At 40.1% G+C, this 17945-nt stretch overlaps 1 protein-coding gene across 1 annotated transcript in view; it reads left to right on the plus strand.

The window, feature by feature from the left end:
• Positions 1 to 17945, plus strand: part of jade2 (jade family PHD finger 2) — a 212419-nt gene that overhangs the window by 165700 nt on the left and 28774 nt on the right. The window contains exon 11 of the mRNA XM_067608584.1: positions 4520 to 4637. Within this exon, the coding sequence (XP_067464685.1) occupies positions 4520 to 4637 (118 nt within the window). The remainder of the gene's footprint in view (positions 1 to 4519; positions 4638 to 17945) is intronic.

Genomic DNA, 17945 nt, shown 5'->3' on the forward strand with positions numbered 1-17945 from the left:
AATATTTTTCTTGAAAAGTTAGCGAGACTGAGTGATCTTTGCTGACTTATCCACCAGAGGACTGATTTTACTGCCTTTGGTGCGGAGTCTCCCCAGTGTAGACTGTGTGGAATCCTCTTATTAAAACAACTTCAACCCCGGTACATGTTCTCAGATTTGTGTCTGAAGGTGAATATGACTAAACGAGAGATGTGCTGCGATGGATAGCTGCTCAAGGATAAATGAAGAGACTCAAGACAGGAGATGGAGAAAAAGACAGATGGGGTTAAAGAGAGAGTGAATAGTTGGACTGAAGTGCAGATGGGTGGATGGATGAGAGGGAGGATGAAGGATTAAATTGTGGAGGAAAGAATGACAGAGGAGAGCATTTGTAAAGGGCAGGAGGCTCTAACAGGCAGAGGAGACAGCGTGAGCAAATGTCACAGGCTGTTTGTGCCAAAGAAGCAAGAAATTCAATTCAGGTCATTTCATTTCAATTTCATTCCTTCCTTGTGACAAAAATTTGTTTTAAAGAGAGGCGTTAAGATCAAAAATCCCAGTTAAGTACGGAACAAATAAACACAACATACACACTGTTCACCACACTGACTCCAACATTTCCTATGTAGTGTTACCATAACTCATGTTTATAATGTCTTTCTAACAGTATATTTTTCAAGAATCGTGGTCCATGTTTTGACATTTTGACAAATTTGACTTTAAAATTTTAATACATATATAAAGTGCTTTTGGGTTGTATTTAAAAATCAGGAAGCTTGGAAGTTAATTAAATCTATTGGGACTTTTTTTTTTATCACAACTTACAAGTATTCAAAAAAATGTAGTGGAAAATATAAATTATGTTGGATGGACAATACCCATGAGTTACAGAAAGTCAAGTATTGAACAGATTTAATTTACTTATACATTTACTGAATTATACAAATAGATTTCCACCAGATGACAGACTTTACAACATTTGAGATTCATCCTTTTTTAAATTTACATTAGTTTTGATTCATATGGGGGGAAAGTCTGCATTGCTGCTTAGCTCTTAGTTCAGCTGTTCATGAGATCCAGAGTTTGGAGCAGCTGGTGAAAAGTGGAGGTAAAAGGTGAGAGGAAAAAACGTAGAAAGTAAACAAAAACAGAAAAAGTTCAACAGAGTTGGTATTGTGCTCTCATTGCTCTTCCTCCTCTTCCCATCCTGCTCTCCACTCCCCTGTCATGCGTCCAGGCAGAGGTATTTGTTTTTGAAAACACACACACACACACACACACACACACACACACACACACACACACACACACACACACACACACACACACACACACACACAGAGTGTCCTAATCAAAGCCAGGCTCTGCACATTGTGTCCCAGTTGAGCGGCTATTTTTATCTGCAGCGCTCTAACAGGGATGGAATGGGTCAGATAGGCCAAGCTGACGAATCCATCAAGACCAACAGATAAACGGTCGGACTGCAGGACAGCCAATACACACTCAATATACACAGGCACACACACACACACACACACACGCACGCACACACACCTACACCTACACACATATACTGCTCAAGTAAACAAATAAACCAATTCTGTTTATTTATCTCATGAATGCAAACTCATACAGCCCTTCCTCTCTTCCTGTCTCTTTATCTCTCACTTGCTGACACACACTCGCGCACACACACACACACACATGTGCGCGCGCACATGCATGCACATACACAGGTAGTTTCAGTCTGTAGTTTGTTTTCATGTTATGTTTATATCTGCATTTCCTTGTTTGTTCTGCCTCTTTAATACCTGAATCCATGCCCGCCTACACACATCCACACACACACACACACACACACACACACACACTCTGTCCTGTCCCATTAGCACCATGGCAGATCCTCAGCCTCGCACATGCAAGACGCTGCTACACACACACACACACACACGCGCAGATGTGGTAAGAGACAGATGATTACTGATTTGCTGTTGTGCGAGAGATCCAATTGGCAGACTTCCAGGTTCTGGCTTGTTAGTTTGGGACTGAAGTGCTCTGGCTTGGACCCAATTAGCGCCTCCCTCTCTTTCCAGTTACTTTATGGTCATGACTGTGTGTTGGATATGATGTGTGCAGTATATCCACAGCTGTACACAGACTGTAAATCTTCACAAACACTATGCTCTGTACATTAAAACAAAACTGAGAAGATGAAATATTTGTGTTGCAGATAAACATATGTGTCTGTTATAGCTCTTACTGAAACCAACATACAGCAGCACCTATGAGGACATTAAACAGCTATAAACCTGTGCCGCGTTGTACGTGTTGTTACGAAAACATTTACAGAACAGTAAGGCTACGCGTTGTACAGTAGCGGTAGGCAAATGGCGGCCAAATCTGACCCACCGACAAACAAAAGCTGAATTTTTCCCTTTATAGATGACATAAAATCATATATATGACTCTGAAATCTACAGTAGATAACAATGTAAACACAATACTGATGTAAATCCCAATAAATTTGACTTTGTTACATCTTTAACTTATAAGATATGGAGTAGCAGTCAAAAGTTTGGACACAATTTCTCATTCACATGAACAGGAAGGTACATACATACAGTATATATATATAATGATAAAAACATAATCAGGTGTTAATAGCTATAACTTGGACAAGATCTGGTATAAACAGGATTATAAAACTGACAGAAAGAGCATTCCTCCTACCTCTAGTGTTATTTTGCCCGGCGGTTACATAAACAAGGATATAAACAACAATCAATACTTCCTGAATGAGACACACTGGAATGAATGGGGAGTGAATTTCAGTCTGACAGCACTTTGACTCTTTCTCTCTCCTTATAGCTGCCTCTTTCCATCACTTTCTGTCCTTTACCTCCCTGTTCTAAGAGCTTCTGATGTACAGGAACTAGTGGAACAGTTTTCTGTCAGTACTCTATCCTAACATGTGTATCTACTCTCTGTAATTGTCGCTTTATCTGTAGATAATATTGTCGTGTAAGCATTTAACAACCACAGCTGTTACAGGGGGACAATATCTTTCTGTCTTGTTTGCCAAAGCGTCTGCAGTGTTTGACTCTCTCTCCCTACCTGTCTCTCCGTTTATCTATTTCTGTCTGCTTATTACAGTCTCATTCTGAGTCTGTACTTGCTCTGACTGCTCCTCTTATATGTTGCCAATTCAAAACACACACACGCACACACACGCACACATTTACAACCACAGCTTTTCTTTGAACATCCATATGTGCTTCACATAAACATGCACACACACACACACACATTCGTCTCCTAGCTCTATACTCTCTATCCACACGCATACACACTCATATACTGCTTATAGCGCCATATGATAGTAATTTGGCCGTATGGAGGAGGAGGAGGACTCAGCTGGAGTTTGTGCCTGAGTGGAAGAAGAGTCTGAGATCCAGTTTACTGGCAGGAAGCTGGGAGTCGCCTTCTCATCTCATTACTGGATGCACATAAATCTCTCATGTTATATGTTGTTGCTCTGATCTTTTTTTAACCTTGAGATTCTCCAAAAGTTCCATCTTCTTAGAGCAGAGCGTTTGGTGAGACGGTGTTGTGACTCATGGGACTAAAAAATGATTAATTCACTTATACAGTTATTTATGAAAAACAACACTTTTGATTTAGCTCTAGTTTGGTCTCCACCAGTTTCTGACAAAAACATGTGTGGCTCTTTAGCTGATAGATGTTTCACTTTCTTCACCAGATTATTCGGTGACTTTGTCTGCCGTTTGGTGCTGGGTAGGTAGCGTACAGTAGGGCTATCAGAACTTGTTTGATTGATGAGAGAGGTGAACCCAACAGTTACTATGCCGTAAAACCAAAACAATGAACTAAAAGTGTCTAAAAATGTCTATAGAGCTACAGAGTTTGGTGTTAAATAGAGCTGCAAAGATTAATCAATTGACAGAAAATTAATCTGCAACTAATTTGATCATCAAATGATCATTTTAGTCATTTTTTTAAGCAAAAACGTTGGCTGTTTTTGGGATTTAAGGCTTTTCTTTGTGATATATAACAGTAAACAGAATATTTTGGGGCGTTTTGGACTGCTGGAGTCCTCCAGGGAAATTGTGACGGTCGTTTTTAACTCTTTTCTAACATTTTACAAACCAAACAATCAATCGATTATATAGAGAATCATCAGATGCATAGCTAGTAGTGAATTGTCATTATGAGCAGCTCCTCACAAATTAAACATCTGATTCATTTTTAATAAAGAAAATATGGATTACAACTGTCCTAGCTGAAAGATTGTGTGTGTGTGTGTGTGTAATGTTTGTGTCACAGCAACATGACTGGACAGAATGCATGCCTTCTGTGTATTTTTCTACACATGCTTACTGGTCATAATCTTAACGCACCTGTAAACCTCACTGTCATGTGCCAGCACTAAATCAAGATGCGTTTGCAACAAAAATGAAACGTGCTGCCCTTGTCACATCTCTGTCCTGTCATTCTGTAACGACGATGTAATGTGTTTCAGGTGCGTAACCTGTGCTACATGGTGACACGGAGGGAGAAGATGAAACACACCCTGTGCGACCTCCAGGAGAAGATCTTCAACCTGCAGATACAACTACTGGAAGAGGACATGGCTGGAGGTAAGAGAGAGAGAAAAAACATGAATGTGTATGTCACCTAAACACACCGATGTTAAAACCTGTTACCTTTCACCCACTCCGGCACTGTAGTCAAGACCACCAACAGGCACTCTGTCCACCCTAAATAAAAGTACAATTTGGAAAGCTCAAGTGTATAACAGTTACATCTAAACCCTTTGCTGACTGAGTGTGGTGGGTGGACAGTTTTGGAAATGGCCTGTCATCATTTTTGCACAGTAGGCCACACTTGACATCTGCACAGCAAAGAACACTGTCGCACACCATCTACAGAAATGGAACTCAATTTCCCATCCACTCTGTACAGGTGATTGACCTTGATGCATTTCATGCAGCTGCTCTGCGGTGGAGAACAGGGAGTATGAAGCCGACTGTTTGAGTTGATGCTGCTGTGTTGGCTCGATTTACTCTGAAAAAAAGAGTAGTGGGAGATTAAGTTTTTAGGATTCATTATTTCAAAAATTTCACCTGTGCAGTATTTCTATCACTTTTTATAGTCGTCTATATTTGTTTTTCACCTCCCTGGATTATTAGCATTCTTTCCATTTCACATGGAAACAACAATCTCATAAATTAGCTTGTGGCAGTGTTGGTTATTGTAACCTCATTGTTTTTAATGATAATAACAATGATTTCAAATACTTTATTCACGTAGCACCTATTTAACATTGTTACAAAGTGCTTTAAAAATAATGAACTAACTATACAAAGCAGAGACTAAACAGCGGCAAGAAAATGATCAATAATAGTAAAACAATAAACTTAAAATGATGTATGAACTGTAGAATTATAAACAATTAGGGTGCCTTTTTATTAAAAATGAATAGTTCCATTGACTGATCAATGCCCCTTGGTTAGAGTATTCAAGAACCTAGGGACGCCTCACATTTGGACACCAATCTCGACCTTAGTTCATCTAGTAAGATTGCATTGACTGTAAGGACCTTAGACCAGGAGCTGGTATACATGGGGTCAGTAACTCATTGATGTAATCAGAGGCTGGACTGTGAGGAGCCTAAAAATGTTTCAGTAAAATCTTAAAATCAATTCTACAGCAGACTGAGATGAGGGTCATCAAAAGCTGGTGTGAAATTGTCATATGTCTTTGAACCTGTTATTTGCCTGGCAGCTGCATTTTGTACCAGCTGAAGTCGTTGAAGTAGAGTGAATTGCAGTTGTCAAGTCTGGACGAGATAAAGGCATTAACAATTTTCTTTAAAGCAGCTATAATCAATACTTTTTTATTATAGTAATCTATCAAATAACAGTGTGTAATATCAGAAGCGTTGCTCGTAATGATGAACCCACAGAGAATTATCACCCGACTCTGCCGCTCTCCTCAAGTTATGGAGCTTTATAGCGTGTTTCAGGTCATTGTTTAGCAACTTTACTGCGTTGGTTCACTCTCATCGCTCTCATGGCGTTGTTTTCAGCGGCAGCAGGCAGCTATTTTCAGAGAAAATGCTTCAAATGCTTCACTGTACACTATCTGCTCAGCACCAAATGGAAAACAGACACAGTTAACCACTAGTTGGTGAAACACAGTGGAGCATTTAGCAGCTAAAGACAGAGAGAGAGACCAAAAACAGAGCTAAAAGAGTGTGTACATCGGACTCGTATTCATCAGGACAGAAACACCGAACTCCAACTGAATGATAATGTTGCTCCATAACTGCTGGATTTGTTAATAAGCAACTGTTTGCTAACAAGTTCAGCTTAAAAGATGATGATATGTCAGTTGGGATGATGTGTCGGCTGAATTAATCAAGATTGAACCACCATCTAAACTTGATCATTAAAACAAAAGTTAGAGTCGAATTACATGCACAGATTTTTAACTGCCAATTTTACATTGGCTGCCAGACTTCCAAGCTGTTGTTGTTATGATAATGATGGTGAACTGTTGTGTAATGGTGAACCCTAGTTATGGAGATGACGGTTAAGAAATGATAGTGACCTGTATCTGTCTCTGATTTAAAAAAAAAAAAAAACAAGATGTCTATTAGTTATAGTAGTTGTGACCTGCGGCTGTCATGATGATGACAGTGAAAGCTTGTTGTCATGGTAATACCAGTGACGTCTCGCTGGCAGGGTAATGATGGTGAACTCTGAGTGTGTGTGTGTGTGTGTAGAGAGAGAATGCTCAATTTGCAGTGCTCATCATTCCCAAGGAAGGCTGCACACACACATTTATGCTCTCAACTAAATCTTACAAACACTTGCACTCCCTCTGTGTCTTTTCATATACACACTCCCAAATGCATGCACACACACACACACACACACACACATGCACACACACAGTGCGGGGCTCCTGACTCAGCAGATTGCTGCCATCAGGTACTGGGAGCTGTGCTGCTGGCACTAAACAGCCATATCTATTCACACTGCCACAGGAGTTAGATTAGAGAGGATACTTGTGTGTGTGTGTGTGTGTGTGTGTGTGTGTGTGTGTGTGTGTGTGTGTGTGTGTGTGTGTTTGTAAGAGAGAGAGAGAGAGAGCGAGCACCAGAGAGTGAAAGATGAGGTTGTCTTCCATAATGATTTGTCGTGTCCCTCACCTTGTATCTACCTCTTTGCTCTGCCTCTTTTATCTTATTTTCCACTCTCCATTTCTCTTTATCCTCTTCTTTAATCAATTTTCTCCTCCATCTGTTTCTTTCTTTCTCTGTCTTTCATTTGAGGTGTCCTCCAAGGCTTATATTTTCCTCGTCTTTCTTTCTCCTCTATCTTATTTTGGCTTGTCTTGCCTGACAACCTGTTTCAGTCAGTCCATCAGTCGTCTCCTCAGTTTGTTCTCTTTTTTTTTTTTGTTCTTTGGGCTTTTCAAATCCTAAAACAAGGTTTGAGATCAAAATGTGACCCTAAAAGTAACTGAAAACACTGCTTTAAGTTTTTAGACAATGCTATTGACAAATAGTTTTCAGTTGGTTATGTTGCCAGGGTCGTACAGTAAGGCAGTCATATTAATGCCTCCAACTTCCAAATGCATATTTACTCATAAATAAATGCAGAACAGGCTTAATACAATAAGCTAAATATGTTGGATATTCAGTCTAAATACACTGCTGACATAGTTTAAAATATATATTGTCAGTCTTATGCCGGGATCAGATTACACAATATTAGTGTCTTTCACGATGGTCACCATGTTAGATTAGACAATCATAGTGCCATTCATTCTTGCCGTGTCTTTATCACTAGACTGGCAACACTACAAGTATGACCCCGACCAATCATCATTCACAACCTTCATAGGTCGTAAACTGAGGCAAGAAAACCTGATCAACAAAACGGTCACTGATGACTGACTGAATCAGTCTGCGGAGAAGGCGGAGATGACAGCTCTCCCAGCCGTCTGAGACAGCTTTGACTCTCTGTGTCGGTGTTTGGCTAGACCTTTCATCGGGTGAGACGCCTCGTGACTGTTTTTCCATTATGTCACACTACAAGGTTCATCGTTCCCGACGTTCTTAATCGGGGTCGATGCTGGAAATTTGCCTGCAATGGCGAAATCATGTCAAAAGCAGACTGAATTAGTGTAGTCCGATCCTGGTTTTACAGTATGTGTTTAAAAAAAACGCTGTTTGGCCAGTGTCAAACTCTTTTTGGCTTTTAAAATTGGTCTGACATCCAGTTCTAGGCAGCACAGAAATCTTTTACAACTGTAAAATCAGATTTCTGTGAAACCTGCAGATATCCTGAGATTACCCTCAGCACCAGCACCACTATTTTCCCTCTCCTCATCTCCCTCCGCTCTTGTTTCCATGTGAAAAACACACACAGATCTCTCTTCTTAACCCATCTGAAACAGAGCCACTAACCTCCGTCCGCCTGTCTGTCTCTCATAGTTCTTCATCTGTCATGTTGCACGCTCTGTCTGCCAGTCCGCCTGTCTGTCTGTCATGTTTATCTGCCTGTCTGTCATGTCGGGGGTGCTGCTCTCGTCATGCTTTGTGAATGCTAGCATGTTATCAGCGGGGGCGAACAGGCAGGTGGGCGATATCCCTGTAGTCCCACATGCAGACAGAGAAGCTACATAATGCTTAAAGCACAGAAGAAGTGAAATGCATCCGGCATCCAGTATATTTGTAGTGTGTTAAAAGCTTGTGGACATTTAGCCAAAAACTATTTCAAATTGCTTGAAACTTTTGAAACTTTTTAAAAATCATCCTAGAAAAATGTGTAGTACCATTCCAATGCAGCCCAAATGATGGTACCTCAAATTATCCTGAAAAGAACATGAGAATTATATATGGCATGCCAAAAGCCTGTAAATAAAGGGAGTGAAAACCCAAGACTTTAAATTAATCGGAATGTCATCCAGTCAGTGTTCATCACCGCTTATATGACCGAGATTACGATTTGATTTTTGCTCAGTCAGCATCAAGAACGACAGTCTGTTAAAGAGTATAACTACACCTAATAAATGTCTATCGAATAGTCACGACGCATAGAATAAAACAATTCAAGGACGGCTGTAATAACACTTGTCGTCAGGCAGGGAAAAGTTATATGCTCAGTATAAACACAGATTGCTGAAAGGCGCGGACAATGACTTGGCATGACCATGATCTGCTCTTGTTTTTTAAATTTCACACTAAGTGGATCCAGATTCTGAGCAGGAGACAAGCTGTTTTCCATTCATAATTTATCAGTTCTGCAAGACTTTTGGTACAACTACCTTGCCTGAACCGCAGCTTTTGAACCATGGTCGGAAAACTCTGGTCCTAAGCTGATTTAGTGTGGTTTATAACAGTAATGTTGTTGGTAATGTTTTTCTCTTCTGTGGCAGTAAATACAACACACAGGCACGCTGATAACCGTACTTCAGTCAGAGCTTCACAGGATATTCAAGGCTAACAAACAAACCTAACCACTCGAAATTGAATGGCTATGTCTGTGTACTGGCACTCTTCCGCTCGCAACACAGACACCCACACTCAGCTAACCTCTCAAAGGCCAAAGGCTGGCCTCCCTGTCTTTTGTGCTTACGCCCCACCTGCGTCGTCACACATTACGTAGCCGTTTGGCCCCACCTCACACAGACATTTGCCCCCCCACGCTCACATATCCACCACTCCTTTGTTGCATTTTTATGAATATGCTGGAAGGCAGGGGTCCCAGCAGGATTTGAGGATGTACTCATCCTTTAAAAAAAAAAAAGTTGACTCACTTTAAAAGAAAGCTTGAAGTCATATTGGCTCAACAGGAACCTTTATCACTCTTCTGTTTACAGTGTAAACCTCTTCTCTGGCCCTTAAGATAACAGGATTTCCCTCTTATCACAATCAAGGGTGAAACCATGTTTTTGTTGTTAGTAGATTTATCCCTCTTTAAAGTATTTGATTCTTTTTTCTTCTGACCAGTTCTTTTTGTTCACGCACACATTGATATGCACGATCACACAGTATTCTGATGCTTCTTCGTCTTTGATACACATAAACAAGACTACAGCCAAGAGTGTGCAGCCATGACAGCGGCTCTGTGAGGCTGAGACACAACAGTGCTTTGAGCTTAATGCTAACATTAGCATGCTACCTTGTATGTTCAGCAGGTACGTTGTTCACCATGTTCAGTGTCTTAGTTTAGAATGTTGCTAATATGCTAATGCTAATATTTTCTAATTAGCACAAACACAAAGCACAGCTGCGGTCAAAATCACACAAATGACGCATGGCAAAAAATTTGCTTCATGTTCTGATAATAAACCAAAGTATATACCAGCGTAATGGACAAACTGAAATTTTGACCTGATGATGGCACTAGAGGAAGAGTCAGGAGATCCCAAGGGGAACATAAATGTGTGTACCTAATTAAATGGCAGTCCATCCAACAGTGGAGATATTTCAGTCTGGACCAACAGACCGACGTTGTCATCCTCACATGTACACACACACACACACACATGCACACACACACACAATTATTGTTATGCAGGAAGTGCACCACATTTACATTCTGGCTCAAACTGAACCGTGACAAGCTGACAGTGGTTAGTATTGGCCTCTCTGATCTGCTCTCAGCAAGTGTGTGTGTGTGTATGTGTATGTGTGTAAGAGTATGAGGAAGACAGATAAAATAAGGATGGAGGAAGAGGAGGATGAGAAGGGACAAGAAGGTAATAGGATAAGAGAAAGAGCGGAGGAAGAGAGAAAGTGGAGTAGTAACGATGAGAGAGAAAGGAGGAGAGAGTGTATGTGAAAGGACAGAAGAAAGGGAGGAGAGAGGGAGAAAAAGACAGTAGGGGAGAGAAAAAAAAAAAAACCTTTTCACATTGCACTAATGAGCTCAGGTAAGAAATGGGACACAGTGGCTACACACACATAGACTCACGCTGCAGTTCAGTGCACCTAGAAAGAGGGGAAATTAATCACACACTTCAAAAAGACGAATCCCCCGGTGCTTTTGCACCTTCTAAACAAGAGAGAGAAGAGGTTTGGAGGGAAGGAGGGAGGGAGGGAGGGGTAATATTGCAGAGATGGAGAGAAAGGTAGAATGTAAAGACAAAAGAGGGAAAAAAAAAAAAAGCTTAGATCTGACAAAAAAAAAGTGTTTAAAATGGTTTCCACTGCTGATAGTTGGATTTGTGCTAAGATTACAACCTGCAGGGAGAAAGCTTCCACACATTCAAGCAGAGCCGGCAGGCGTCCTTGAAAACCCAAAGACTAGTTTTCGTCTTTTTCCAAGCTGTAGAACATACAAAAGAACAAGATCAGATTAGGAAAAAAGAAATGGGGAAAAATGTTGAAAAATGGTCCCTGGGAGATTAGAGGATAAGATGGTCCTCCTGTCAAAACAAAAAAAAAAGAAAGAAATTACAATTTAGGAGTTCTGTGAAGAAGCGTTCCCTCTGGGAGCTACCTTAAAGATCCCCCTGGCGCTAATGGCCTCTGCAATTTCAGCAACCACCATAAAATAAATTGGAAAAAGGGGGAGAAATGTCTGTTAGATGTACCTGCACTCTTTCAGAAATCCTCCTCATAAAAAAAGTTTGCTACCTTTTCACTAATTCCACAAGTCAGATTTTAGTTTTACCATGTGAAGGTATGGTCACATTACACTTAAAGTTCTAGGAATATTTGCATATTTGTCTCACATTAACATATATTGAAGCCCACACAACAAACTAATTTAAGCATGCAATTTTTGTTTTGGTGCGATCTCCATCTGATTCACACTTCAAAGTTCATCCTTGTTCAACTTGCGAATGTGCACAGACGGCCAATATAAACACTGATGCACTGTTTGGCAATGGAGTGTCATTATTCTAGTGTTTTTCATCACTATGTTTAGTACAAAATCACACCACCAGACTAAAAAATGTAGCGTCATTCTCATACACTGTTTACAATTTCAATATTTATTTATTACTTGCATGCAGAACCATGATATCACGTCAGTTTTTCAGACTCTTTGCGGGGCAGTTTTGGCTAATATAAATAACCTTTAAACTCTGACAACTTGTTGTGACCCTTTTTAGTCCTAATAGTACCATGAACCAAGAGGAACAGGAACTAAATCAAGAACTAAAAAATGCATTCTTGTTTGTGCTTGCACTGTGTCTGAACAGCTGTAAAACTTAAAGGTGCACTATGTCAGATTTGGCCAGAATTTTAGTTTAAAACATTCAAATATCAACTAGTGTTATCAAGAGTATGTGAAGAAATAAAAGTTTTGATGTCATGTCAAAGACGTCTATGTATTGTGTTATAGAGATAGCTACTGAAGTTAGCATGCTAACCAGCTAGCCCCGACCCATCCTATCTCGTAGTACCACTTTGTACCTCAAGGGTGATAGTGAGTCACTGTAGCTTGCAGTCTGCCCTCAGTTCAATATGAGAGGAAGAAGAAGTAGCGCTACCCCGAGCCACTACGGCAAGAATGGCGGAGATTTTGAGCCAGGCCAAAAGCTACTGTAAGTTTCTCTGTAGGATAGTTAATATCTCACTTTATTGAGTTTTAATATTTTTTCAGACGAGAAAGTAACCATTTAGATTCCCCTATGTGGTCAGTTTATCCAAATAACGCCTATTTGGAAATTTGCGCCGCTGTTGCAGCCGCTGGCCGGGGGAGACAGCTGGTCATCTCAGCTGCATGATCTAATAAACTGATCTGTGGTAATTTACCACTGGCTCTAATGTATTTTGATATCTTGGCGACACCATAGCACAGATTTACTGTAAACGGTAATCATTGTGTTGTTCATTGTTATCTGCTGCTGCACAACTGTGATGTTTGAATGAACGGTGGAAAGGAAACCCGCAAGAGGAGAAAGGGAAATTGAAGATGCCAGAATTACATACCAGACACTTGATTTAGACCCTGGTATCTTTAAAATGTTGAAATGCAACGAAAATTCTTCTGGCAATCACCAGTGCGAAGCTTAACCCTGAACATGTACTGCTATAGTACAAGATCAGATATAAATGTGCCCTATTCACAGCACCATCACATTGAACAAACCTACAGCTTCATTCTGCTGTGCACAGATCAGCCAGAGACATCCTTTCATCTATAGGTGAGCCAGAGTCAAGATTTTTGTTAGAATTCAAGGTTAGCATGAGATTTCTTGTTATAATACCTATCATGATGAAATAAAAGCATTTCTAAATTGTGTGGAGTGATATTTTCTCTTATGTGGAGAGATAAACCTTGTAAATCCTGTGCGGAGAGATGAATCTTGTAAATAAGTATTTAAGAAAGCTGTTCCTCTTAATCTGATACAATTTTTTAACAATTTACAAAAGCACAAGATCTGAAGACAGGAAGGATGTTAGCTTCGGTTCTGGTGCACAGCTACAGCCAGTTTCCTTGAAAGAAATTGAATAGCTGTGAGGATACTGTGTCAACTTCTGACCTCTGACTATGAAAATCAATTTTTACTTTAAGGAACAAGTTTGATTGCAAGCGTCTTGGCAAACAAATATAGAAATGAAACAAAAATCTATTGACCTATCAAAGCTCATGACTTTAAGGCAACTAACATGAAAAAAAAAAATTCAACTTCCCTCAAACAAACATAAAAATTTCTAACTTTCTACCTTTCTACCGTTCTTCCCACTTTAGTTTCAAATGGGTCACAGTCACACCTTTGTGCAGTGCATGTTTTGAGGCTCGGAACAGTTCGTCAAGGTCATAAAACCTTTACAAACTGCTGCAGTTTTCACTCCACATAACGTCTAACGAGAAGACATTTCCTACCTTCCTTTTAACCCCGGCAACGATCTGGCGTAGACCTGGAAATAAAACTCCTCTACTTTTTTCACACATCTTATTCCGTCCCATTTCATCTTCCTTATCAGCATTCATGCTGTCAGTCTCTATATCGTCTCCACATGGTTTATTCTTCCACTTCACCTTACATTTTATTGCCGAAGTGGAGTAGCAGCATGAAACTTGTCACACCAATAAATGGGAACTTTTTGCAGCCATGAACATACCGTACATCACAAATTTCCTTTTTCACTTTTCTTTCTTTGTAAACATTTTAAACGCAAGTATTATACCCCTACTGAACTATACTTTCACACTATCTCTCTTCTCTTTTGCTCCCTAAGTCCTCACACACACACACACACACACACACACACACACACACATACACACACACAGGGGTCGTCTCAGTGTGAAATCTCTCTCTGGTCTCTCTCAGCTTCATTCATGCATGTCCTGCTCCTCCGTGCTAAAGCAAGCATGAGGACAGCCCACTGCTGGCTATGACAGCAACACACACACACACACACATACACACATTTAGTAGGCGTATAGGCATGTTGTACTGACCAACACACACACCAATTTAAGTCTATTCTGTACACTACAGAACAGCACTGCAGCTTTTACTTAAGAAGTTTGGTTTTTTTTTTTACAGATTTTCGTTGATCTAAAAAGAGGAACAAATTTTCAAAAGCTTCACCTTGAATATTATATCTACAGTAAAAAGGTATAAATGCATTTGTCTCTCATTTGAAGCTTACGTAACCTCTCCAGGTTATAATGGCAGCTGAAGATACTTGTTCTCTCTGTTGCTCGAGACACAGAGAAAACTGTTGAACTCCAGCGATTTCAACAGATATGATTATACAGGAAGTACCTGAACCTTGATCAGTTTTAAACGATGCGTTTGGGTAAGAGAGCGACATGAGTGAGAGAACCTGTGAAAACGATAAAACATTTGTCTCACTTGGAAGTCTATAAATGTGATTCATCCATGTGATTGTGTTAGTTTTTTTGGATAATCGTGAGCAAGGTAACTGTTAATTGTTGTAACTAAAGAGCTAAAGTGGACATATTCTTCTTCTTCGACATTTTTCCGGTAGTTACCGAACAGCCTCGGGTTTATAACCACCAGCCTCTGGACTGGAGTAGGACGGACCCCTGACTTGCATGTAGTACGGATTGCACTCAGACATCAGACTGATTAAAAACAATCAATTAAAGCTTCGGCCATCCAAATTAGTAAAATCAAGTGGATATCTTTCAGGCTTTTTAGTGCCAAATTCCTTATTTTTGTTACTGTCTTTATACTGCAGCTCAACAAACACTGTCTGGGGAAATATAAGGAGAGAATCAAATACTGGAAGACATCTGACATCTTCAGATAAACTTTTAAATACATTTTTGCTCAAAACAAGGCTTTTGTCCCCCATCACTTCCATTGTAAGCACATTTAGAAAAGATCTTTTAATGGCCGATATGAACAGAGTGATTACAGCGAGGAAAACCTTTTTCAAAGTTCATATGGGCACCTGATCATCGGTTTAAGATAAACTTGAAGAACTGCGAATCTATCCTTTAAGTGTCAGATCATCCCTGTCAACTGTTTCACCCTACAGTGACTGCTGAACCATGCACACACACACACACACACACACACACACACACACACCGAAACAAATAAACTCCGCTTTCCTAAACCCCAGTACAGCTGTAATGAACCTGCATGTGCCACCTGCTGTACAAATACACACACACACACACACACACACACACACATATAAACATGATACACAGCAGCAGGAGAGTTAGTGAGCCATGCAGTCAGGACTCTGTGTTTGTGTAAACAGCAGGAGCCTGTTACAACAAGACATCCCAACAATACGGGCTTCCCATGTTATAGAACGAGAGAGAGAGAGAGAGAACGATTGTTTATGTGAGAGTCAGTAGCGTGTGACCGCATGTGTCTGCGTCGTTTCCTTACATGCTGTGTGTGTGTGTGCGTGCAGCATGCATGTGTTTGTGTGTATCTGTTAAATGCAGAATTGAGTAATAATCTGTTTTATTTTACCTTTTAGTAAAATTGTGCCATAAATGATAACGGTATTGAATTATATTATACGAGTTATCTAAAAATTTGACTTACTGTAGGGCTGGGAGATACGGCCAAAAAAATCAAAACTTTTTTTCTTCTTTTTTTTTTCTCCTAAGTGATTCACGGTTTTAATCAATGTTTGTTTGTCTGCAAAATGCGGGCTTAAAACATCATATTTATTTAAGAAAGTTGAGCAAGAATAATAAAAGACTGGCTGTCATCATTACACACAAAATACACGTTATCCCACACAGCTGTTGGCTGTCAGTACCAGATGCTTCCAGTTTAAAAATCAGTTTCAATACAGATAGAGCAGAAAGTTTCACTCACTAATTGATCTGCTGCTGTTTCTGTTTCTTTACAAGACATCAGTTTAGTATCTGCAGACTGCTGCTAACTGGTGTTAGCTACCTGGCAGGTTGGGGACAAACTTTACAATGTAGAATCTGGATGATACCTCGTCAACTGACACGAACCGACATCAGTGTACAGAGTCGTTTTCAGTCTGGCCTCCTCGTAGATACGACCGTTAAATTCACTATGAGATAGCCAGAGATTGTTCGACACCAGGAGTCACAACAGTCCTGGGAGGTGTAGTGTGACAGTTAAGGGGACAAAACAAATATTCAGCTCTATACATCACCCAGCCTTTGTTTGACTGTACGTTATAATTCAAGGCAATTTGAATAGTCACGGTGATTTAGCATATCAGTATATATTATTAAGCTTTAATTGGTTAATCTACCTACTTTTCTACCGTCATACCTCTGACTTCTAATGTAGTAAAATCTGTATAGGGTGTATAACCCCTTAATAAATAGCTGCATTGATTTTATAAATATTGGATTTCATTTACACTGATCATCAGTTTGTGGATGCTTCTCTTCTTCAACCGGGAGATTTGTAGCTATATACACACAATACCATAATATAACATACATGTACAGTATGTTGATCTCTCACACAGCTTGAACATACAGTAGCATTAAAATCCTTTGCCAAGTTAGAAGTGTATCGGAGTGCATTATACTGTCACTGCTCATAATTTGTACTGTATCATGTGTACATATCAGTGTTTGTTGTGTTACCTGCCACACTCCCAGCTGGAAGGAGCGGGTGAGGTATCCTGGAGCGAGAGGACAGCTCGCAGCGGGGAGGCGCTCAGCGGGGGTCTGTTACATGTCATACAGTGTGTGTGTGTGTGTGTCAGCATGCTCACAGACCTGAATACCAACGCGCAACTGATGTGTGTGTGTGTGTTTGTGTATATGTAATATGTCTTTTGACTAAAAGTCAGATTCTGACAGTGTATCTGACAGTGTAGCGCTTTTGTTTTGTTTTTTTTCTTTACAGAAAGTCAGAGAGGTGGAGAGACTTTTTTTTCAGTTTTTTTAGCGGCAGGGATGCAAGAGTGAATTCTCACACACAAGCATACATTCGCATATACATATAACAGGGAACCCCATGACTAGTCTTTTCCTGTTTTTACTATAAGGGTAACTCAGCTATTCTTCATCAAGGCACATGGGCCTTGAATCTGACAGCATTAGCCACAAACTTTAACTGGAAGAAAATAATAATTGGCTGATTCCTTATTCTTTTATGTCTTTGTGATTAAAAAAGTTTTCAGACCGAGAAGCAAAAATATAGGTCTTATCTGATAGACATCTTAAAGAACCAGCTGTCTGATACATCAAAGTGCGAGCAAGATCCACACTGTGCTCAAGTTTTCAAAGCTACATGGAAAACATTCTTTTTTTTTAAAGGCCATTCATGCAGATATAAATCTATCACTCAGAGCAACAGCAATAAACCTCTTCATGTCACTTTTTCCTGGTAAATCTCATGATTTTGAGTAGCTGACTCCATGTGTGTCTGAGGAGCAGCGTGGCAAGTTTACACCCTCCGCAGGTCGGTGACACCTGTAGCATCAGGTCTCATTCTCTCTCATGCGACCACAAATTGGTTTGCAACTT

This window comes from Thunnus thynnus, chromosome 13 (genome assembly GCF_963924715.1).
Source record: "Thunnus thynnus chromosome 13, fThuThy2.1, whole genome shotgun sequence".
NCBI classification, from domain to species: domain Eukaryota; kingdom Metazoa; phylum Chordata; class Actinopteri; order Scombriformes; family Scombridae; genus Thunnus; species Thunnus thynnus.